Genomic DNA, 26,488 nt, shown 5'->3' with positions numbered 1-26,488 from the left:
GTTTTAAATTGTGCCGCACTTTCTCTGATTAAAATATAAATTTATAAATTCATCAATGTCGAACCGATATAACTCATATAATATGCATACATATTTTTATATGACAATTTTATTTTAAATATAATGATCATATGCTTTTTTCAATTAACCATTTCATTAAAAAATATTCGTAATTTTGCATATATAAATAATTAATAAATTATATTTTAAATTGCAATTGTTCATATATTATTAAAGTACATAATAAAAGTTTGCTTTTGATCATGTTTTTAAAATACACTTGTGACTGCTACTTATAAATAGTCTTATCGCAGTTATTTGAATAATTCAAAATTTTTTAGTTAGTATATAGTTTATTTCGAAACTGTTTAATTTTAATTGATAAAAAATTGTGAATTTTAAAAATTGTTAAATATTCTCTTAAAATAATAATATGTTACTCACTAAATGGATATTAATAATTCGTTTTATTCAAACAATCAACCAATCAATATGTGTTGATCTAAATAACATTACAGTTGAGGACATAGACACTCTTGAAAGCGAATACGAAGATATGAAATGTGTCAAGCTTATAGAACATCCTTATTATATAAAATCACGCAATGAGGAAAACTTTTGTCCTGTACCTTGGAGTCATGCAGTAGACTGTGAAGAAGTTCCTTATGAAGGTATAGAAATAGTAAACAAAAGTTTGACAGATGTGGTTCAAAGATGTAGGAGCAAAAAAAAATTTAAATTGGCGTATACGATTTATTTGAACGCTATTGAAAGTATAGTCTTCACATTTATGTATCGGTTCTGCGAGTTTGCTATAGAAATGAATAAAAGATGTGCTGAAATATCATTTTACTTAAAATTATTTAGTGAAAAACTTACTGAACTTATACCGATAATTAATAGAGAATGGATTTCTCCTAAACCTCATGAATGTATTTTAGATGTTTACAAAAAATACGAAAAAAAAAATAACAAATACAAATTTAAAAGAGAAAACGAAAATTACAGAAATGATTTATTAGGCTGTATGAATTTAATGAAAGATAAAGTGCACTTTTTAAGAGAACCTAAAAATGAAACAATAAATGAAATGACTATAAGCAATTTAGTATGCTACAATAATATGAATTATGACAATATAGTTGAATATTTGACTTTAGAAGAATATTCTCCTACTTTGAAAGATATAACTGGAGACAAAAGTAAGAAGGAATATTTTTTTATAACCTTTTATTACATTATTTATGAAAGAATAATAATAATTTTTATAATTTATGAAATATTTTCATGTAAAAATTTGTCAATCAATTTCAAGATAATTTAATTATTGGAAAATTTAATAAATATAGATATAAAAAAACTTAAATTATTCTATTAATATATATTTGGTAGATAACTATACATGTTAAAGAAACAACTCTTCTGAGTTAAGATATTTAAGAATCGTCTTTTTTTTTCTGTAGATCAAACCTCATGTATTATATGTAAGACAGAACACAGTGGTAATATTTGGGTTATTTACTTTTTTTCACCGTGTGGACATGGCTGGTGCTGTAACGAGTGTGTTGGCAAAATTGAAGCTTGTCCTGTGTGTAATGAATTGATTACAAGTACTCAAAAACTAGATATACGAACATCTGTGTCAATAGTTAAGAAAGGTATATACATTATAATTACTTACTGAAATATTAATAAAATAAAATATTAGAAGCATTTCTTATTTTCAATAGCTAAAGAAATAGATTACGAATAAAAATTAATTGAAATGTTAAGTCGTATACAAATTAGGAGAGTACGTGGTTGAATTTTTTTAATTAAGTTGATATAGAGAAAGCTGTTTCTTTTCGTTCAATGTATATGAAATGTGTCAGTCTCGATGATATAACAAATCTAATAACTTTTTTACAATAACTATTTTGTTAAACAATTTATTATTTTAACAAATATTGCCTTCTTGTTTTCATGTTCAAAAAATATTTGAAACTATTTATTCCTAAAGTTATCATGGAACTATCATTATTTTTTGTAAGAAAAGAGTTTAAAAATAGTCTATTTATTGTGGCCGGATATCAAAATATACATTTTGTTAACAAACCTTAAGGAGTCATGAGGTCCATTACTTCCTTCCCCTTCTGTATAATTTTCCATTCTAATATATTTTAAATTTTCAATAGACCAATTAGAAATGCCATTCAAAATTTCATTATTAAAAAAATTTTATTTATTATATTATTATAATAATTATTTTTATTTTATTTTCTTAATATAAAAAACTCACAGCAGGGAAAACAATTTAATTATTTTTTTATATAATGTGATGTGATTTGTGAAAAATAAATAAAAAAAGAAATACAAATTCTATTTTTAATAGATGCATGTTATAAAAATAAATTTGTTATAAAAATTTTTTTATAATCAAAAACCCATCACTTGTATTTAATTAATTAAGTAAAATTAAAACTATATTAAAATAAAAAACTGAAAAATATTAAACTTAAAAGCCACAAAAAATTACTGAAACGTCGCGGATACGTATTTCGGAAACAATATTATTATTGATGTGAAAAAAACATTCCCTTTCAAGTTTAATCGTCATTTTATATTACTTAATATCCTTGAATAAAATGTAAAATAGCTGCTCACTCTTCTAAATTTTCGTACTAAAAAACGAACTAATTTTTAATATTTGCATTTAGTGTATGAGTCCTTACCTCCAAGATGTATCTTAGATGGACGAGAAGCGCGTTGTATAAAGTGTCGTAGTCAAATAAAAGATGATGTTCATCATTCAAACAGACACATAATGATACCATGTGGTCATGGTTGGTATTGTGAAAATTGCATTGAGGACAAAAAGTGTTTAATATGTAAGCACAAAAAAACAGATAAATTGTGTATAACATTAAATAACAATAAATTGCATTCAGAATAAACCGTGTTCATTATGGCGCATTGGTACTACATGTACATTGTGTGTAAATTTGTTAAACAATGAATAAATTTATTAATTTTATTTCTTTAATTAATAATAATTTAATTTATTTAAAACTCTTTTTGTTCCTTTAATATACATGTTCCTAATTTATATGAAATTACATTTTTAAATAATGCTATTCAAAATTAATCATTATGAAAACTTGATTAAATTACTAGGACATTCATTGCTACTATATGCTAGATACTGAATATTACACTAGCAATGCATTATATTGTCTGTTTATAATGTTACAGTTTTACTAATTTAACATATTATATTAATATGCGTAAGTAAGACGCGGGTAATTGTGTTTTTATTTCTAGTCATTTTTCGGTCGCACTTTTCTTCTCATCGATCGGCTATGAAGTGATTATGCCAAGGAGGAGATGAAAAACCTTATTTTAAACTTCATCATGAGAGTTGTGCTTCTTAATAAAAACCAAATATTTGGTATTACAGAACTATAAAAATACTTTTATATAATTGAATTTTATTTATCAGCGTGATTCTGTCATAATTATTGTAATATGTTTTAGTTATCTTTTTATTAAATGATTAAATATTTTACAGTTTTACTTTTTCCCTTTTGATGATTTTAACTTTTAAAAGTCAAAAAACGTACATAAATTATATGAAAATTTAATATATATTTTTAAACTGAATAAATAAAATTACAATTTAAAGCTAAAATACAAATATCTTATTTAAAAAAAAACGATTAGCAGAGCTAAAACATACTTTTTTTATTATTTTACTGATGATTAATACCTATATTAGTATTTTCAATGTTTAATATTACTTATAAAATTTCCGCAATGCAATATTAATAGATTTATATCGTTTCTTTAGATATTAATGTACCATATTAAATTAAATTGAGGTAAAAAAATATTTTAAAGCACGTTTTACATAAATTGCAATAATTCATTGATTATTTTAGAAGATATATTTCAATTTTAGTATAATTATGTGTATTGAAATGTACAAATGATTTTTGGTTTGATACAACTGAGTAATGAAGTTTAATTTCATTTTAAATAAGTCGGCAAATATTTTTAGAGATTCTGTTGTTTTGTTTATATGAACCTATAAATGAATATATTAGTCTTCGTCTAGTTAGGATCCTTTGAGCTGACCTTATGAATAATTGACTCAATTGTTGTATTGATTACTATGACAATTAATACAACATTTAATTATTCTCGAATTTTTTTTTTTTTTTTTCCTGTAAAATACTTTGACAAATTAAATAAAAAATTATTGATAAAAAATACACTCATGCTATTTATTTTGCAAGTGAAGTGTTGTACAAGTCAAATTGCTTGACATATACGTATATTGCATTATAATTTTATTTTAATTATTAGTTCAAAATTTATGATCTGTATTTTATATTACTTGTAAACAAACAAATAACTTATCTGTCATAACATGTACACTGTTCAACACAATTTCTTGTTATTCATATATATGTCAATTTATCAATTGTTAAATATGCTATCTCAATATAATAATCACGTAATGTATAATTAAATACAATAAACTAAAAAGATCATTAAAAACGCTGATTACAAAATCTCTGGATTGGATGTACTATCATGCACTATAAAAAGCATTGAAATCCTTTCAGACTCTAGTTCGCTTTTACCGAATTCAAATACAAAAACAAATGTTAGCTACGGCTTCGTGTTTTTGTCGGCTACCTTTTTTTCACACGTCTTATTTATAAACGAAAATAATTTGTTTTAATTTTTTGTCTTGTGACGAAGTACGAATCCAATACCTCTTAGTATATATAAACGTATCGAAATATTTATCGAATCATCTCATAGCAATTTGCAAAGAACAAAAAGTAAGTACATTTATGTTATCCCAATTATTTAGAGTTAATAAATCTGAGTACAGAAGCAATAGACCATTCATTATATTAATATTGCACAATATTATATTAGACTGGTTGATTAAGGTCTTGTACATAATTACATTACACGGTATCCATGAACTGTCTTGCCGTACCGTTGTACATATTATTAGATACCAACCAGACTGTATTCTATTACACCTCAGCAAAAGAACTATTGCGTTTATTATTTTAGCGTCAATGTGAACCTGAGATGGTATTGGTTTTACTAAGATGTGTTTTTTTTTTTGTGTCTGTTACCACTTTTTCTCAGCTCTTACCGAACCGATTTCTTTCAACGATACGTCAAAAGATTACAAATTGTATCTAGTCGAAGACATTACCCTTAAAAATTGAAAAAATTTCCCTCGTTCCCCGTAAATGGGGGAATCCTCCAAAAAAATTACAAATTTAAAAATCGCTAATTTTTGAAATTTTCGAAATTTCTTTTACTTAAAACTGCTATAACTTTTTCAAAAATGAATATATCAATAAAATTTATTTTTATAGATACTTGGTGTCTTTACCTATCATTAACTTTTTCAGCTTACTTTTTGAAAGTGTTCCAGAAAGTCTGTCACTTTTATATATACTTTAAATTAAAACTTATGTAACATACTTTATTTTGAAAAAAAAAATTTTACCTCTAGACTTGTCTTCGTGGTGAAAACGGACATCAAAGTTACAGAAAAACGTACGATTTCCGTGAAAAAATTCTCGATTTTATATTTTATATTATTTAATTTATATTTTATATAACTTTTGGAAAAATGTATGGATCAATATTATAATTTTTTATAATAAATTTTTATATACCCCTTTCATCTGACACACTTTTTTAATAAATCGGATCATACCCCATTATATAAGGGGAGTCAAAACTTTAAACATGCGTATTGAAACTAGGACATTTTCAATTTAATTTTTGAAAGTGTTTCTGAAATATTGACACTTTTAGAAATATCTTAAATTAAAGCTTATGTAATATACTTTAATTTAAAACAAAAAATTTGACCTCTAGATTTGTCTTCATAATAAAAATTACTACCGTATTTAAAAATATGCTATTTTTGTGTTAAAATTCTGAGTTTTGTATTTTATTATTTTTTTTTAATAACTTACAAGGGGAGCACACTGATTTTCATAAATGCTATATAAATCAAATTGATATTGCATAGAGTTAAACTGATTTTTTCGTTTTTTTTAAGTCGAAAAAATAACTTTAAAATTTAAACTGCTTAAATTGCCATTTTTTCAGTCGATGGAAGGTTCCGAGTCGGTTAAACTTGTATCTTACGCGCTTGGTGTACAAGGTTCCAACTCGTGCATGCCAATGGTTTTTTTTTTGCATTTTTTTCTTAGTTCTTTTTAAGTTAGAATAAATTTTCAACTGCTTTGATTTTTATCTCATTTGNTCTTAATTCTTTTTAAGTTAGTATAAATTTTAACTCGTTTGATTTTTATCTCATTTAGATTCAATAACTTCAATAAAGATGAAGGATCCCATCACTTTAGTCGCCCCTTGCAAGAAGAAATTTCTTATTCGTATTAAAATTATTTTACTATATTTTAAGTTTTAGCTTCTATAAAAATCTGAGAAGATATTTTTTTGTGACTATCATTTATTTTCTTTGTTCTAATTTGACCTACTTTTTCAACGATACGTCAAATGATTACCATTCGTATCTAGTTGAAAATATTACCCTCAAAAATTGAAAAAAACTCTAATTTATCAATTAAGCAGTTAATTATCCCATGTTATCCATACAGGCAATTAAAATCATTAATTTCTAATGTTTTCAAAATATTTATTGACGAATCAAGTTTGACATGATAATTTGATATGATAGGTTTCAAATACAAAATTAAATCATTTTACTTTGTAATTTAATAATTTTTTTACTTTATTTGTGTGTGTTTATACTAGACTATAATATTCCCAATTTTTTGGTATCATGTTACTATATAAATCATTTCTAAAAAAAATAATTGTTAGTTTCTCCTGAATTAACAATCGATTTTTAAAATTATAATCAAATTTATAATACGCTCAATTAAGTTAATTTTTTTAACAACTTTGTTTTGATTGGTTCATTTAGTTAAAGTAAATCATTAAAATTAATTAAGTTCTGAATGTTTCAATTGCAGAATCTTTTTAAACACCAAAAGTTACTAGGAAATGATTACTATTATTTCTATTTAAGTTATCTATTACGATAAAAATTCAAAAAAATATTGAGCTTTTCTGATAAATTTAATGTAATAGTAATTACTGTGCCGCGACCCCACTGTGCTAGCGTTTTTATATCTACTTGTCTTCGTTGTTCTAAACCCTCAGACTCCACAACCCAATAAAACCTCGTTGCTCACGATTTGACCAAATCCCCAAATATCCAACCTTGGTCAAAATAGCCATACATTCTTATAATTACAACCCTTTATTTTATTTTTATTTTGTTATTTTAAATTATAACATCAGTATATATAAAAAGAATAAATTTCAGTTGCTGCTGTATTTTAAAAAATACGTGTAGTGTATTATTAAAGGATGTATAATTTGTTTTGAGGTCTAAAATTTAACCTACTGAATAATCATATTATTATTTTTATATGTATATGATTGTATTGATAAACAAATACACTCATGCTATCTTTGTTGCAAGTTCAGTAAATATAAAAAAAAATACATTTCAGTTGTTGCTGTACTTAAAAAATACGTTTAGTGTATTATTAAAGGATGTATAATTTGTTTTGAGGTCTAAAATTTAACCTACTGAATAATCATATTATTATTTTTATATGGCTGTTTTCACACTTTGTTTAAAAAATTATCAAGACTTAAAATTTAATATTCATAATTTGTAGATTTAAACATTTTTTTATATTAATTCTGCTCAATAACTTTTAAATTTAGTAATTTGATAATATCTTTACATTAAAACTAATTAATCTTAAAAAAAACCAAATATTTGGTTTTATAGAACTACGAAAATACATTTTATATAGCTGAATTAAATAAAAAATATTAATAATAAAAAAAATGTTTAAGCATATTTTCGTGAATTATTTTTCAGCAAAATTATTATATTTATCACATTGGCATATAAATCAAAATTTGTTATACTTATTAAATCCAAGGAATGAGTCATTAAATCTTTAAAAATAACCTCAAAGTATGTTAAATTACAAATAATAATAAAATAATTTATTGGTGATAATTTATATTAAAAAATTTTTGAATATTAGGTTTTCAACATTTTACATAAATTACGTCTTAATTTAGTTTATTATCTAAAACTAATTGAATTTTATATTTTAAATTACTTCATCTGGAAAGTTAAAAAAAATGGCTTAACTAGTAATTGTACCAACCCCAAAATTTTATATGATCATGTGTTCTTAGGGAATTTAACTGTTTGTGCAATTGTAAACTTTAGTAGCACTTACCTATTTGAAACAAATGTTTAAATAGTATATTATTTAATAGTTATTCTTTTAAGATTTTCGTACGTCATCAGTAATTTTTGTAATGGAATTCCTTTTCTTTTGTTATATTTTTATTGTTTTTAATGTATTGTATGACATATAAGATAGTATTTTGACTATAATTTTAACCACATCAGGGAAAAAAATTTAATTGTTTTTTTATATAATGTGACGTGATGTAATTTTATTTTTGTGAAATAGTATTAAACTCAAAAGCCACAAAAATTACTGCAACGTCGCGGATACGTATTTCGGAAACAATATTATCATTATCAACGCTAAACACAAACTGACAGTTTTTAAATTCATAATATTTTTAATAATGTTTAATTTTACTTAACGTGTTATATATACTTTAAATATTATATTTATCAAAACAATAAAAGTAATTTTTTAGAACTTATTTTTCATAATATGATTATTGATGTGAAAAAAAAACATTCCCTTTTTATGTTTAAAACATAACTTCCTAAAATTATCATTGAACTATCAACATTTTTTGTATGAAAAGAGTTTAAAATTTGTCTATTTATTGTAGCTGGTTATAAAATTACACATTTTAACGAACTTGAATGTTTCATGAGATCGATTTTTTACATTTTTGTATTATTCTCCATTCCAATATATTTTAAATATTCAATATACCAAATTAAAATGACATCCAAAATTATAATCAAACGATTATTAATGTACAAAACACATTTCCCTAAAAATTTAATTATAATTTTATAATACTTATATCCTTGAATAGTGAAATAGCTACTCCTGTAAACTATTCTAATAGGAAAGAAACTAATTTTAAAATTTTGCATTTAGTATATGAGCGGTTACCACCAAGATGGACGAGAAGCGCGTTGTATTAAGTGTCGTAGTTGAATAATAGATGATGATCATCAGTCAAAGAGTTACATAATGATACCATGTAGTCATGGTTGGTATAGTGAAAATTGCATTAAGGAAGATAAGTGTTCAATATGTTCCAAGAAAAAAAAAAATTATGTGTAAAATTGAAAAAACAATATTTATATTAGCAACACGTGAATATAATTTTGTTATTAATTCGTACGAGAGACTAAATTTTAACCTAATTTTATATATTATTATATGTACACTCATGTCGATCAGCAGTAATAACAGACCGATGCTACCAAACATACTGATATGATAAGGGGAGGTGAGTGAACGAGACCAAGTAAACGCGCACTGTCTAATAGTTTGCGTGTGGCAAGTACAATTTGCTTTTATCTTTCAATTATTTCTATTAAGAAAATACATATTTTTGCACATATAAATGACTAATAAATTATATTTTAAATTACTATTGTTCATATATTAATTTAATACTTATAAAAAGTTTATTTTTAATCCGGTATTTTAAATACACTTGTAACTACTTCTTATAAATAGTCTTGTTACATTCTTGTAATTCTATATTTTTAAGTCAGTATATATTTTATTTCAAAACTATTTTATTTTAACTCATACACATTTGTGAAATTAAAAATTGTTGAATATTCTCTAAGAATAATATGTTACTCAATAAATGGAAATTAATCATAATTTTTATTCAAACAATCAACCAATCGATTTGTGTTGATCTAAATAATATCACAGAAAAAGACTTAGATAAACTTCAAATGGAATATCGCGATATGAATCATGTCATTCTTGTAGAACATCCTTATTATATAAAATCACATGATGGGGAAAACTTTTGTCCAGTACCTTACAGTCACCCAGTAGATTATACTGAAGTTCCTTATGAAGGTATAGAAATAATAAATATAACATTGGAGGCTGTGGTTAAAAGATGTACGTACAAAAAAAAATATAAATTGGCTTATACGATTTTTTTGAACGCTATTGAAAGTATGGCCTTTACATATATGTATCGGTTCTGCGAATTTGCAAGAGCAATGAATAAAAGAGGTGCTGAAATATCATTTTACTTAAAATTATTTAGTGATAAACTTACTGAACTTATACCGATAATTAATAGAGAATGGATTTCTCCTGAACCGTATGAATGTATTTTAGATGTTTACAAAAAATACGAAAAAAAAAATAACAAATACAAATTTAAAAAAGAAAACGGAATATACAGAAGGGATTTATTTAACTGCATGGAATTAATAAAAAATAAATTAAACTTTTTAAAAGAACCTCATGAAGTATCAATGAAGTACATGTCTATACGCAAATTAAAAAACTACCATAATTTAAATAATCAAGTTATTAGAGGTCGCTTGGCTTTAGAACAACATTGTTCTGGTTACAAAGATATAACTGGAGATAAATGTAAGAAGGAAGTTTTGTTTTTATATCGTTTTATTAAATTACATAATTTTTATGAATTTTAAAATTAATTTTATAATTTATGAAATATTTTTCTGTACAAATTTGTAATTTAATTTCAAGATAATGGAATTAATGGCTAATATTTTAAATATAGTTTTCAAAAATCTCAAATTATACTATAAGTATATATTTGGTAAATAACCAATAATAATAATAATAAATGGGTTTTAAATGCTTTAAAAAAATAATTAAAATGCTATTGAACTATAAAATTTGCAAATGTTAATACCAATATAATTATTTATCAGCTTTATCTATTTTTGCTATAGATCAAAGCTATTGTACAAGATGCAAGAGAGAACACATAGGTACGACTTATGAAATTTACATTGTTGCACCATGTGGTCATGGCTGGTGCTGTGAATGGTGTAGTCGACAATTGACTGAGTGTCCTGTATGTCATCAAGACATTAAAAGTTTTCAAGTACTAAATATAGAAACATCTGTGTCAATAGTTACTGAAAGTATATAAATTATAATTATTGAAACACTAATGAAATAAAATAATAGAAGCGTTTCTTTATATTGGCTTTTATGTTTGGTACATTAGCTTGAGTGGTCTAGGAATCTATTTTTTTGTTTATCACATAGTATTAGTAACGTTAAAGTTAAATACATTGAATCATAATAATTAGAAAATTGGGGGTTATTTAAAGCCACCTCCCTCTTGGATACACTACTAAAATTATATATCCATCCAGAAATTACATGATTTTCTTTTTTAGAAACTCATTACTATACTGAAAGCTATATTTATTATATTATTTAGGAACTGTTTGTGCAAATATCTTCAGTATTATCAAATGTGTTAATAGTGGTTATAATATTTCTGCAAGAACGATATACAATTATTGATTTAAAATTCTTGGTTTTAAATTTATCAGAAATAAATGTACATACATAAATATATAAATAAATAAAACTATTTTATTTTCACAAATGGATTACAAATAAAAATTATTTGAAATTATATGTCTTTATCATATTAAAACTATGAAGGTAAAATTCTTTAGTAAAATTGACTTAGTGAAAACTGTTTTTTTTCATTACCGTATATGAAATGTGTCAGTCAAGATGATATGAAAAATCTAATAACTTTTTTACTATAACTATTTAGTTAATCAATTTTTTCTTTTAACAACTAATACCTTTTTGTTTTTATGATCAAAATATATTTGAAACTATTTATTCCTAAAGTTATCATGGAACTATTATTATTTTTTGTAAAAAAAGAGTTTAACAATAGTCTATTTATAGTGGACGGTTATAAAAATATACATTTTGTTAACAAACCTTAAGGAGTCATGAAGTCGATTACTTTCCAATCTGTATAACTATCTATTCCAATATATTTTAAATTTCCAATAGATAAAATTAAAATTCCATCCAAAATATCAATATATAATTAATAATATTAATATTTATTTAAAAAATATTACTTTATGATATTAATAAAATTGTTAATTAAATTTTATAACATTAATTTAAAAAACCCACACTAGGAAAATTTTTTTATTATTTTCTCTATATAATCTTATGTGATATAATTTCTTTTTTTATTTTGAAAAATAAATAAAAAGAGTAATACATATATTATATTTTTAAAAGATACGTGTTATTTTTTAAAAGTCATTTTTTAAAACTCTTTTATTTTCCTTAATACGATTATAGATGTGCAAAACACGTTCCCCTAAAAATTTAATTATAATTTAACATTACTTATATCCTTGAATAGTGAAATAGCTACTCACTCCTGAAAACTATTCTCCTAGAAAAGGAACTAATTTTTAAATTTTGCATTTAGTGTATGAGCCCATACAGCCAAGATGTGCCATAGATAGACGAAAAGTGCGTTGTGTAAGATGTCGTAGTCATATTATAGATGATGATGATCATTCAAACAGACACATAATGATACCATGTGGTCATGGTTGGTATTGTAGTAAATGCATTAAGGAAAAAAAGTGTTCATTATGTCCCAGGGAAATAACAGATAAATTGTGTGTAAATTTGAAAAAACAATAAATAATTTTAACAATGTTATTTCTTTAATTAATATTGCTTTGATTTGTACAAAATTACATTATTAAATAATGCAGTTCAAAATTAAACATTACGAAAACATGATTAAATTATTAAAAAATTTATTGATACTATATGCTTGCTACTGGATATTACAATAGAAATGCATTATATTGTTTGTTTATAATTAAGGCCATATATTTGGTTTTATATAACTATAAAAATACTTTTTATATAATTGAATTTCATTTATCAACGTTAATCACCATTATTATTATAATTAAATATATTAGTAATTTTAAATTTTAGCGTAATTAGTTATATTTATTGTACAAATCATTTTAGATCTGATATAACTGAATAATGAAGTTTAATTTAATTTAATTTATTTTATTTTATTTTAAATAAGTCTGCAAATATTTTTAGAGAGTTGATTTTTTTTGTCTATATAAAACTTATTCTTGAATTTATTCTATTTTTTGTTTCTCTATAAAATATTTTTACAGATTTAATAAAAATTATTAATTATTTTCCTGACAAAAGGCAAAATTATTATAAATAAAATGATTTAATAATTATAAAAATTTACATATTATCTAATTAATATGCTTACCATTGTGACATTATAAATAATGAAAAGATTTAATACTGAAACTGTTTATTGATATTTTATTTATTTTTAATGTGGACTCATTTTAAAAAATATTTTTGACCGAGATTTTTTCAAACAAATAATACTATTTTATTATTTGTAATGCTTTCCTAAAACATAAATTATATGAATAATGATTTGAAATCTAAATTTAATTTACTAAACGAATTTAATGTAAATTCTTAAATAAATACATGCACGTTTGCGTCAATGCATAAATTGTGTTATTTATTATTTTCACACATTTAGAGGAGACAAGGAAAAGTTGTCATCCTTAAGCAATATTTAAATCTCTTAAAGAAAGTAATCATCATGAAATTTTGTTAAATATACTTCTTAATATATATGACCAATTTCAATTTATAATATTTTTTTAACGGAAATGATAAAATTCTATTACCTTTTTATAGGCATTGCTAATAAAATACTAAATATGTATTATCTAATTAAAAGTAAGTCATCTATTACTAAACTTAAGAAAACATTGAGTATAGTATAAAAATTTATCATTGTTATCATAAAAAATTCTAATTCAATTATTCTCAATAAATGTTAAAAACATTATTATTTTTTTTTTTAATTGAAATAGGTCATTATCCTTTAAATTGCGCTTCATTTTCTCTGATGAAAATATAAATTTATGTATTTATAAATGTCGAACTGATATAATTCATATAATATACAAACATTTTTATATATAAAATGTTAAATTTCATAAAATTACTGTTTTAAAATACATATTTAAAATTTTATACATTTTTATGATTTACGAATTTTTATTGTAATAGTTTACTAGCAAAATATTTCAAAAATTTAAATTAGATTGGTATAAATTTAAAACAGTTATGTCAAATTAAACTGTTCAAAATATATAAATATGTAAAATAGTATTATATTTATAAAATTACAATGATAAAATATATTAAATAAAATGATTTAATAATTATAAAAAATTACATATCATTTAATTAATATGCTTGCCATTGTGACATTATAAATAATGAAAAAAGTTAATACTTAAATTGCTTTTTAATATTTAATGTATTTTTAATATGGAATCGTTCTAAAAAATATTTTTGATAGAGTTTATTTGAAACAATTAAAATTATTACTTGTAAAACTTTCCTAAAATATAAATTATATGAATAATAGTTTGAAATCTAAATTTACTATACTAAACGAATTTAATTTAAATTCTTGAGTAAATACATGTGCGTTTGCGTCAATGCATAAATTGTGTTATTTATTATTTACACGCCTTTAAAGAAGTGTAGTGTAAGTTGAAAACCTGAAGCTGTTTTTAAACATTTTTCTGGAAATTAATATTAGAAAAAATATTCAAATTTTCCATTAATTATGACAATTAGAAATGTGACATTATTTATCCTAATTAGATATCTCATCCTGTATTAATAATAAGTACACTTTTAGAATGTTATTGAATTGCATTACAATAATTTTTCACTCATTTATTTTTAAAAGGTACAATTATTATAATAAATAAAATTAACAACAGTTATATACTTTCAATGTTAATAATAAGTAAATTGTGGTTGGGAATAATCCCCTTTAACTCCCTATTGGCTACACCATTAAAATTATTCATAAAAAGTTACATGATTCTCTAATTTAGAAACTTAATTGAAAACTTACTTATTAACCTGTTTAGGAAATTATTATGGATATTTTTTTTAATATTATCAATAATAAAGTTTTGAAAATTATTTAAATGAAATCATATGTTTATTTTTAATAGTAGTTATAACATTACCGCAGGAACGATATATTATTGTTATTATGGCTTTGTAAATTTAGTAGAAATAAAATTATATTCAAAAATACATAAATATATAAAATTTTATGTTTTTTCAATAGTGAAAGAAATAGATTATAATATATATAAATATATAAATTAAGATAGTACGCAAGTTGAAATTTTTATTCGATGATATGACAAATTTACGAACTATTTTATAATAACTATTTGGTTAAACAATTTTTTATTTTAACAAATATTACCACTTGTTGTTATGCTTAAAACATAATTTCCTAAAATTTTGTGAACAAACCTGAATGATTCATGCGATCGATTTCTTCCCTTTTTGTATTATTCTCCATTCCAATATAATTTAAATTTTCAATATACCAAATAAAAATGACATCCAAAATTTCTTTATTTAAATATATTATTTTATTATATTAATAAAATTATTATTTAAATATTATAATCTTATATTATGTAATTATATTTTAAATAAAACAAGTAATACATATATTATATTTTTAAAAGATACATGTTATTTTTTTAAAGTCATTTTTAAAACTCTTTCTTTTTCCTTAATACGATTATTGATGGGCAAATTCCCATTCCCCTAAAAATTTAATTATAATTTTATATTACTTATATCCTTGAATAGTGATATAGCTACTCCTGTAAACAATTCTACTAGGAAAGGAACTAATTTTAAAATAAAAAAAATAAAATATGTGTAAAAATGAAAAAACAGTAAATAAATCTATTAATGTTATTTCTTTAATTAATATTACTTTGATTCATTAAAAACTCTCTTTGTTCCTTTACTAGGACATTCATTGATACTAAATGCTTGCTATTAGATATTACTCTAGCAATGAATTATATTGCTAGTCATATGTCGGTCGCACTTTTCCTCTCGTCGATTGGCTAAAAAATTATTTTAGAAAAAAAAAGGAGATGAGAAACCTTATTTTAAACTTAATCATGAGAGCTGTGCCCCTTAATAAATACCAAATACTTAGTATTATAGAACTGTAAAAATAGTTATCAGCGTGATTTTATCATAATTATTTTAATCTGTTTTAGTTTTCTTTTTATGGAATGAATAAGTACTTTACAGTTTTACTTTTTCCCTTTTGATGATTTTAAATTTTAAAAGTCAAAACACGTACATAAATTATATGACAATTTAATATATATTTTTAAACTGAATAAATAACTTGATAGCTAATATACAAAATTGTTATTTTAAAAATCCGATTAGCAAAGCTAAAACATACTCTTTTTTATATTTTATGCATGATTAATACCTATATTAGTATTTTAAAGTTAAATATTGCTTATAAGAGTTTTGCAATAAAATATTAATCGATTTTTGTCGTTACTTTAGTTATTCATGTACCATATTAAATTAAATTGAGGTAAAAAAATATTTTTAAGCACGTTTTAGATATATTACAATAGAGCAGATAATAATTTTAAAAGGTATAGTTCAATTTTAGTGAAATTATTTGTATTGAAATGTACAAATTATTTTAGGTCTAATACAACTGAACAATGAAGTTTAATTTTATTTTAAATAAATCAGCAAATATACTTAGCTCGAATATGCTAAATGCATTGTGTAAGATGTCGCAGTCAAATAATAGATGATGATGATCGTTCAAACAGACATGTAATGAGACCATGGGGTCATGGTTGGTATTGTAGTGATTGCATTCGGGAAAAATCGTGTTCATTGTGTTGTATCGGTACTACAGATACATTATGTATAAATTTGAAAAAACTATGTATAAATCTATTAATGTTATTTCATTAATTGATATTACTTTGATTCCATTAAAATTCATTTTATTCCTTAAATATGCAAGTTCCTTATTAGTACAAAATTAAATTTTTAAATAATGCTATTATTACAATTACTTCCGATCATTCACCCAGAGATTAAACAATACCTCTTTTTACTATTATTATCAAGCTATTTAATAATATAATAAGTTATACATTCATTTCAACTAGGCGAGCGTTCCTATACTTAAACAATGTTTCATAAAAACAAATTTTATATATGTATATATATATATAATGATTCTATATATGTACAAAAATTATTTTAATCCGATCATACCTATTAATTGTTATCCTCGACTCGTGTTTGACTCAAAGACGCTATCAAATGTTTGATAGGTCGCTAAAATACGATATTCCCAATTTACTCCTAATGGTCATTGGAAATCGTATCATACTCATTAATTCTTAATAGCGTGAAACAAAACCGTTATTTCAAAATCGCAATATTATACAGTCGAACAATCTATATTTTCGATCACCTATATTTTTTGTCATAAAACGAGAAGAATTATAACAGGAAAAAAACACAGGCCGCACTTAATTTACGCTGTGTAACCGATCACAGCAAATAGAATTAACAACTGGTTTTTGGCAAGCACCGTCACTATTCGACGCCACAACAGATTGGTGGTGGAAGCGGCTGATAAGAACCAATATTCTCCACCACGTCCTGTCACTTGGCTCGAACAGCTTTCAATACTAATCATTATGAAAACATGATTAAGTTACTAAGACATTTATTGCTACTGGATGATACACTATTAATGTATTATATTGTCTGTTCATAATGTTACAGTTTTACTAATTTAATATATTATATTAATATGCGTAAGTAAGACGCGGGTAATAGTGTTTTTATAACTAATCATTTCTGGGTCGTAATCTCACACAAGTCGATTGCCTATTATATTTCGCTGTGTCCTTTAATAAAAGCCAAATATTTGGTTTTATAGAGCTACAAAAATACTTTTTATATAATTGAATTTTATTTATCAGCTTGATTCTGTCATTATTGTTTTTATTCAATATATTAGTATATTTCAATTTTAGCGTAATTATTTGTATTGAAATAATAATGACAAATGATTTTAGGTCTGCTACAACTGAATAATGAAGATAAATTTCATTTTAGATAGGTCGACAAATATTTTTTAGACATTCGATTTTTTTTTGATTATATAAACCATGTTCTTGAATTTATTCTATTTATTGTTTCCCTGTAAATTACTGTAACAGATTTAATAAAAATTATCAATTATTTTCCTTACAAAAGGCAAAATTATTATAAATAAAATGATTTAATAATTATAAAAATTTACATATTATCTAATTAATATGCTTGCCATTGTGACATTATAAATAATGAAAAGACTTAATACTTAAATTGTATATTAATATTTCATTCATGATTAATGTGGACTCATTTTAAAAAATATTTTTGACCGAGATTTTTTCAAACAAATAATACTATTTTATTATTTGTAATGCTTTCCTAAAACATAAATTATATGAATAATGATTTGAAATCTAAATTTAATTTACTAAAAGAATTTAATGTAAATTCTTAAATAAATACATGCACGTTTGCGTCAATGCATAAATTGTGTTATTTATTATTTTCACGCATTAAGAAAAGACAAGGGCAAGTTGCCATCCTTAAGCTATAATTAAATCTCTTAAAGAAAATATTCGCCATAAAATTTTGTTAGAAAACTTCTTGATATATTTAAAATAATTGATAAAATGTTCATTATTTAAAACTGATTATTAATTCATTTAATAAAGTCATTTAATAAAGAAATTTATTTCAGGACTTAAGTAGAGGGATCATAAAAAGCCACCATACTCTGGGTAGAGACACGAGTTGACTCTAACCATCTATATGGTTTTTAAAAAGAAGACATAATTATTAGGGTGTCCCTTATTTTGAAAATTTGAAAATCATTGATTATATATCACAAGACAGGTTCAAAATGAAATGACAGTAATTTGAATCACTGTCAGCTTCGTGTTGAAACCGACATTGTTCTGGAAATCAATATTATAAAAATATTCAAATTTTTATATAATTATGACTTTTAAAAATGTGAAATTATTAATCCAAGTTTAAAACAAGTTTTCTCAGACTGCCTAATTAATAAATACATTTTTAGTATACCATTAAATAATATAAACATTTTTTTTTTGACGGAATTCATTTTAAAAGGCAAAATTATTATAAATAAAATATAATAAATAAAAGGATTTAATAGCTATAACAATTTACATATTAACTAATTAATTAATATGTTTGCCAATATTACATTATAAATAATGAAAAAAATTAATACTTAAACTTCTTTTCTATATTTAATGTATTTTTAATATGGAATCGTTCTAAAAAATATTTTTGACAAAGGTTATTTAAAACAATTATAATTATTACTTGTAAAGCAAAAACATAAATTATATGAATAATAGTTTGAAATCTAAATTTACTATACTAATCGAATTTAATGTAAATTCTTAAATAAATACATGTGAGTTTGCGTCAATGCATAAATTGTGTTATTTATTATTTGCACACATTCAGAGGAGACAAGGGCAAGTTGTCATCCTTAAGCTATAATTAAATCTCTTAAAGAAAATATTCGCCATAAAATTTTGTTAGAAAACTTCTTGATATATTTAAAATAATTGATAAAATGTTCATTATTTAAAACTGATTATTAATTCATTTAATAAAGTCATTTAATAAAGAAATTTATTTCAGGACTTAAGTAGAGGGATCATAAAAAGCCATCATACTCTGGGTAGAGACACGAGTTGACTCTAACCATCTATATGGTTTTTAAAAAGAAGACATGATTATTAGGGTGTCCCTTATTTTGAAAATTTGAAAATCATTGATTATATATCACAAGACAGGTTCAAAATGAAATGACAGTAATTTGAATCACTGTCAGCTTCGTGTTGAATCCGACATTGTTCTGGAAATCAATATTATAAAAATATTCCAATTTTTATATAATTATGACTTTTAAAAATGTGAAATTATTAATCCAAGTTTAAAACAAGTTTTCTCAGACTGCCTAATTAATAAATACATTTTTAGTATACCATTAAATAATATAAACATTTTTTTTTTGACGGAATTCATTTTAAAAGGCAAAATTATTATAAATAAAATATAATAAATAAAAGGATTTAATAGCTATAACAATTTACATATTAACTAATTAATTAATATGTTTGCCAATATTACATTATAAATAATGAAAAAAATTAATACTTAAACTTCTTTTCTATATTTAATGTATTTTTAATATGGAATCGTTCTAAAAAATATTTTTGACAAAGGTTATTTAAAACNTTCTACTCTACAAAATAGCTATCTTAGATTTTTTTTTTACATTTTATTTAAAATTTAAAAATAATTAATATTTTTAATAAAATGTAAAAAAATTAATTATTGAGATATAGCTATAGACCTAACGTCTAACTATTATTTAAAAAAAAAAATCAACTAAAAATATTAACTGGATCAAAAGTTATTTAAGTTGTCAGTGAGTGGTGGGCCACCCTGTATATGACCAATTGGTAAAATGCTCAATATTTAAAACTGACTATTAATTAATTAAAAAATGTCAATTTATAATATTTTTTTAACGGAAATGATAAAATTCTACTACTTTAATTTAAGTATTGCTAAAAAGATAACTAAATATGTATTACATAATTAAAAGGAAGTCATCTCTTACTAAACTTAAAATAGCATTGAGTATATTATAAAAATTTGTTATTGTTTTCATAAAAAATTCTAATTCAACTATTTTCAATAAAAGTTAAAAATATTACTATTTTTTTTTTAAACAAAATAGGTCATTATGCTTTAAATTGCGCCTTATTTTCTCTGATTAAAATATAATTTTATATATTTATCAATGTCGAACCGATATAATTTATATAATATACAAACAGTTTTTTATATGTCAAAATATAGTTTATAAAATTACTGTTTTAAAATAAATATATAAAATTGTATACTTTTTTATGATTTACGAATTTTCATTGAAATAGTTAATCTAGCAAAATATTTCAAATTTTAAATTAGATTGGAATAAATTTAAAACAGTTATGTCAAATTAAACTGTTCAAAATATGTACATAAGTAAAATAGTATTTTATTTTAAATATAATAATCATTTACTTTACCCACCAATCATTTCATTAAAGAATATTGGTATTTTAACAGATATAAATAATTAATAAATTATATTTTAAATTACAATTGTTCATATATTATTTAAAGTACATAATAAAAGTTTATTTTTGATCTGGTATTTTAAATACACTTGTATTTTTTCTATATTTTTTAGTCAGTATATTTTTTATTTCAAAACTCTTTTATTTTAATTGATAAAATATTGTGAAATTTAAAAATTGTTAAATATTCTCTTAAAATAATATTATGTTACTCAATAAATGGAAATTAATTATAATTTTTATTCAAACAATCAACCAATCGATTTGTGTTGATCTAAATAATATCACAGAAAAAGACGTAGATAAACTTCAAATGGAATACCGAGATATGAATTATGTTATTTTTGTAAAACATCCTTATTATATAAAATCACACGATGAAGAAAACTTTTGTCCAGTACCTTACAGTCACGTAGTAGATTATGCTGAAATTTCTTATGAAGGTATAGAATTAATAGATAGAAGTTTGATGATTGTGGTTTATAACTGTGTGGCAGAAAAAAAATATAAATTGGCTTATATGATTTTTTTGAACGCTATTGAAAGTATGGCCTTTACATATATGTATCGGTTCTGCGAATTTGCTATAGAAATGAATAAAAGATGTGCTGAAATATCATTTTACTTAAAAGTATTTAGTGATAAACTTACTGAACTTATACCGATAATTAATAGAGAATGGATTTCTCCTGAACCGTATGAATGTATTTTAGATGTTTACGAAAATCACAAATCTGAGAAATACAAATTTAATGAAGAAAACGAAAATTATAGAAATGATTTATTAGGCTGTATGAATTTAATGAAAGATAAAGTAAACTTTTTAAGAGAAGCTAAAAATGAAACAATAAATGAAATGACTATAAGCAAATTAGATCGCTACCATAATATGAATTATCAAGTAATAAATTATCGATTGACTTTAAAAAAATATTCTCCTGCTTTGAAACATATAACTGGAGATAAAAGTAAAAAGAAAGTTTTTTTTACAACATTTTATTACACATTATTTTTTATGAAAAAAAAAATTATTTTTATAATATATGAAATATTTTTAAGTAAAATTTGTCAATCAATTTCAAGATTATGGAATTAATGGGAAATTTATTAAATATTGAATTAAAAAAACTTAAATTATTTTACATATATATATATTGGATAGATAACTATACATGTTTAAGTAACAATTCTTCTGAGTGAAAATATATAACAATTGTGTCTTTTTTTTTCTGTAGACCAAACTTCATGTATTATATGTAAGACAGAACACAGTGGTAATATTTGGGATATTTACTTTTTTTCACCGTGGGCCATGGCTGGTGCTGCGATTTGTGTGCTGGCAATATTAAAGCATGTCCTGTATGTAATAAATTGATAAGAAGTACTCAATATCTACTAATAAAACCATCTGTGTCAATAGTTAACAAAGGTATATAAAATATAATAACTTACTGAAACATTAATGAATTAAAATAATAGAAACGTTTCTTTTTATTGGCTTTTGTGTTTGGTAAATTAGCTTGAGTGATCTAAGAACCTTTTTTTTTTGTTTATCACATAGTTTTACTAAAATTAAAGTTCTATACTTTCAATGTTAATAATAAGTAAATTGTGGTTGGGAATAATCCCCTATAACTCCCTCTTGGCTACGCCACTAAAATTATCCATAAAAAGTTACATGATTCTCTAATTTAGAAACTTAACTGAAAAATTTACTTAGTAACCTGTTTAGGACACTTTTATGGAAATATTTTAAATATTACCAATAACATATTATTCGAAAATAATTTAAATGAAATTATATGACTATTTGAAATAGTAGTTATAACATTTCTGCAGGAACGATATATTATTGTTGTTATAGCTTTGTAAATTTAGCAAAAATAAATTTATATTCAAAAATATATAAATATATAACATTTTTTGTTTTTTCAATAGCTAAAGAGATAGATTACGAACAAAAATTATTTGAATATTTTAGTCTTATTGAAATTAAGATACTACGCAAGTTGAAATTTTTAATAAAATTGATAAAGAGAAAGCTGTTTTTTCCGTTTATTGTTTATGAAATATGTCAGTCTCGATAATATGACAAATCTAATAACTTTTTTACAAAATAGTTATTTTGTTAAACAATTTATTATTTTAACAAATATTGCCTTCTTGTTTTCATGTTCAAAACATATATGAAACTATTTATTCCTAAAATTATCATGTAACTATCAACATTTTTTGTAAGAAAAGAGTTCAAAAATAGTCTATTTATTGTGGCCGGATATCAAAATATACATTTAGTTATCAAACCTTAAGGAGTCATGAGGTTCATTAATTCCCCTTCTGTATAAATTTCCATTCTAATATAATTTTATATTACTTATATCCTTGACTAGTGAAATAGCTACTCACTACTGTAAACTATTCTACTAGGAAAGGAACTAATTTTAAAATTTTGCATTTAGTGTATGAGCGATTACCGCCAAGATGTATCTTAGATGGACGAGGAGCGCGTTGTGTAAGGTGCTGCAGTCATATTATAGATGAAGATGATCATTCAAACAGACACATAATGATACCATGTGGTCATGGTTGGTATTGTGAAAATTGCATTTGGGAAGATAAGTGTTCAATATGTTCCAAGAAAACAAAAAAAAAATTATGTGTAATATTGAAAAAACAATGAATAAATCTATTAATGTTATTTCTTTAATTAATATTACTTTGATTCATTAAAAACTCTTTTTGTTCTTTAAATATACAAGTCCCTTATTTGAAAAAATTACATTTTTACATAATGCTAATCAATATTAATCATTATGAAAACATGTTTAAGTTACTAGGACATTCATTGCTACTATATGCTTGTTATTAGATATTACACTAGCAATGAATTATATTGCGGTATATAATTCAACTATATATGTCGGTCGCACTTTTCCTCTCGTTGATAGGCTAAAAAAAGTTTTCATAAAAAGTTTCTGTATATTCCGTTTTCTTTTTTAAATTTGTATTTGTTATTTTTTTTTTCGTATTTTTTGTAAACATCTAAAATACATTCATATGGTTCAGGAGAAATCCATTCTCTATTAATTATCGGTATAAGTTCAGTAAGTTTATCACTAAATAATTTTAAGTAAAATGATATTTCAGCACCTCTTTTATTCATTGCTCTTGCAAATTCGCAGAACCGATACATATATGTATAGGCCATACTTTCAATAGCGTTCATNCTCTTGCAAATTCGCAGAACCGATACATATATGTAAAGGCCATACTTTCAATAGCGTTCAAAAAAATCGTATAAGCCAATTTATATTTTTTTTTGTACGTACATCTTTTAACCACAGCCTCCAATGTTATATTTATTATTTCTATACCTTCATAAGGAACTTCAGTATAATCTACTGGGTGACTGTAAGGTACTGGACAAAAGTTTTCCCCATCATGTGATTTTATATAATAAGGATGTTCTACAAGAATGACATGATTCATATCGCGATATTCCATTTGAAGTTTATCTAAGTCTTTTTCTGTGATATTATTTAGATCAACACAAATCGATTGGTAGATTGTTTGAATAAAAAAAATTACTAATTTCCATTTATTAAGTAACATAATATTATTTTAATGGACTATTTAACAGTTTTTTAATTTCACAAATTTGTATCAATTGAAATAAAAGAGTTTTGAAATAAAATATATACTGACTAAAAAATATAGAAAAAATACAAATTTTTATTATGTACTTTAATCATATATGAACAATTGTAATTTAAAATATAAGTTATTAATTATTTATATTTGTAAAAATACCATTTTTCTTTAAGGAAATGATTAATAGAAAAAAGTCAATGATCATTATATTTAAAATAAAATACTATTTAATTATAAATCTATTTTGAACAGTTTATTTTGACTTAACTGTTTTAAATTGTTTCCAATGTAATTTAAATTTTTTAAATATTTTACAAGATGAAGAATTTTAATGAAAATTTGTAAAATCATAAAAATAATAACTTTTGGCTTCGATGCGAAGCTGAGAAGGTATTAATTTTACATGATGTGTTCTATTTTTTTTGTATCTAGTTCAAGACATTACCCTTAAAAATTGAAAAAATCTTCCCCGTAAATGGGGGAAGTTTCCAATAAAATTAATATTTTTAAAATCGGTAAATTTCATAATTTTTTCCACTTTTTTTACTAAAAACTACCATACATTTTTCAAAAATTAACAAATCAACATAATTTTTTTTACATTGAAACCTTAGATATTGCGCTTTTATTTGATATTTGATTTTTTGAAAATCTAATAATTAACCTACTCACTGGGATTTAAAATAACAACTTTTTTACAAAAACTATCTTTTTCAACCCATGTTTTGAAAATGTTCTGAAAATACTACGTCCTTTAAACATATAACAAATTAAAGCTTATGTCATAAACTATAAAATGAATAAAACATTTGTGCCGTCGACTTATCTTTTATGTGCAATTGGCCTCAAAAATTCAACAAAAAATGTAATATATGCGGAAAATATGTTTTTTGTACTTAAAACTATCATAACTTTTGAAAAACGAACTAATTGTAATTTTTTTTTTTTACATTAAAATTTTAAATATTTTTCTTTCATTTAATATAATGTTTTTGAAAATTTTACTTTAAACTTTGTCACATTGGATATTCAAAATAAATAATTTAATGTTTTTACCTTTTTTTAAATTTAAAAAAGTAACTTTATAATTTGAATCAACTTAAATTGTTATATTTATCAACCGACAAAAGCGATAAACAGTTACTGAATCGATAAAAATTGTGTATTTCATGCTGAGGGTACAAGGTTTGTATTCGCCTATAACAATTAATTTTTTGCATTTTTTCCTGAATGCTTATTGAGTTAGAAAAAAAATTCAAATAATTTGATTTTTATTTGATTTAAATTTAATAACTTCAATGAATATCAAGGATTCCATCACTGTAGTCTCCCCTCGCGAGAATAAATTTATTATTTTTGTTAATATTATTTTACTATGTGGTTTATTTTCCCAAACCTTTTAACATATTGCTTAATAAATCATAAATTTAAAAGAAATGTGATTGTTAGTTTCTCCTGAATTAACAATGGATTTTTAAAATTACAATCAAATTTTATAATACACTCAATTGAGTAAATGTTTTTTAGCTTCGATGCGAAGCGGAGAAGGTATTAATTTTACTATGATGTGTTTTTTTTTTTTTTTTTTTT

At 22.9% G+C, this 26,488-nt stretch overlaps 2 protein-coding genes and 1 long non-coding RNA gene across 7 annotated transcripts in view; all 3 read left to right on the top strand.

Annotated features, from left to right (window-relative positions):
• Nucleotides 1–336: 336 nt before the first annotated feature.
• LOC126894363 (uncharacterized) overlaps nucleotides 337–26,488 on the top strand; it is a 32,427-nt gene continuing 6,275 nt past the window's right edge. Inside the window, exons 1-3 of one of the 4 annotated variants that reach the window (XM_050665317.1) lie at nucleotides 337–833; nucleotides 10,293–10,661; nucleotides 10,991–11,185. In XM_050665317.1, coding sequence (XP_050521274.1) covers nucleotides 434–833; nucleotides 10,293–10,661; nucleotides 10,991–11,185 — 964 coding nt within the window. In that variant the 5' untranslated portion in view covers nucleotides 337–433. Of the gene's footprint in view, nucleotides 1,203–1,463; nucleotides 1,659–2,696; nucleotides 3,088–9,838; nucleotides 10,662–10,990; nucleotides 11,186–12,525; nucleotides 12,918–26,488 lie in introns of those variants that run through there. The other 3 variants (XM_050665315.1, XM_050665318.1, XM_050665316.1) reach the window with 3 other exon arrangements.
• Nucleotides 4,528–9,563, top strand: LOC126894386 (uncharacterized). Its single transcript, XR_007701388.1, has 3 exons — nucleotides 4,528–4,829; nucleotides 9,180–9,400; nucleotides 9,492–9,563. It is a non-coding gene; the product is annotated as an uncharacterized LOC126894386 (long non-coding RNA).
• Nucleotides 21,377–23,954, top strand: LOC126894379 (uncharacterized). Of its 2 annotated transcripts, none has more exons than XM_050665351.1 (3): nucleotides 21,377–22,148; nucleotides 22,483–22,676; nucleotides 23,707–23,954. In XM_050665351.1, the coding sequence occupies exons 1-2, from the start codon at nucleotides 21,453–21,455 to the stop codon at nucleotides 22,594–22,596; spliced, it is 810 nt and encodes a 269-aa protein (XP_050521308.1). In that variant the 5' UTR covers nucleotides 21,377–21,452; the 3' UTR covers nucleotides 22,597–22,676; nucleotides 23,707–23,954. The 2 variants fall into 2 exon arrangements, with proteins under 2 accessions (XP_050521308.1, XP_050521307.1); XM_050665350.1 differs by having other exon boundaries at nucleotides 21,377–22,215.

This window comes from Daktulosphaira vitifoliae, unplaced genomic scaffold (assembly GCF_025091365.1).
Source record: "Daktulosphaira vitifoliae isolate Bord-2020 unplaced genomic scaffold, ASM2509136v1 Scaffold_1, whole genome shotgun sequence".
Taxonomy (NCBI): domain Eukaryota; kingdom Metazoa; phylum Arthropoda; class Insecta; order Hemiptera; family Phylloxeridae; genus Daktulosphaira; species Daktulosphaira vitifoliae.
This window is presented reverse-complemented; position numbering and strand designations above follow the sequence as displayed.

Bases quoted from the DNA above. Each gene is read 5' to 3' on its own strand.
- LOC126894379 (XM_050665350.1), top strand. From the start codon at position 21,453: ATGTTACTCAATAAATGGAAATTAATTATAATTTTTATTCAAACAATC. The intron at 22,216-22,482 runs GTAAAAAGAAAG...TTTTTTCTGTAG, and splicing joins ACATATAACTGGAGATAAAA to ACCAAACTTCATGTATTATA.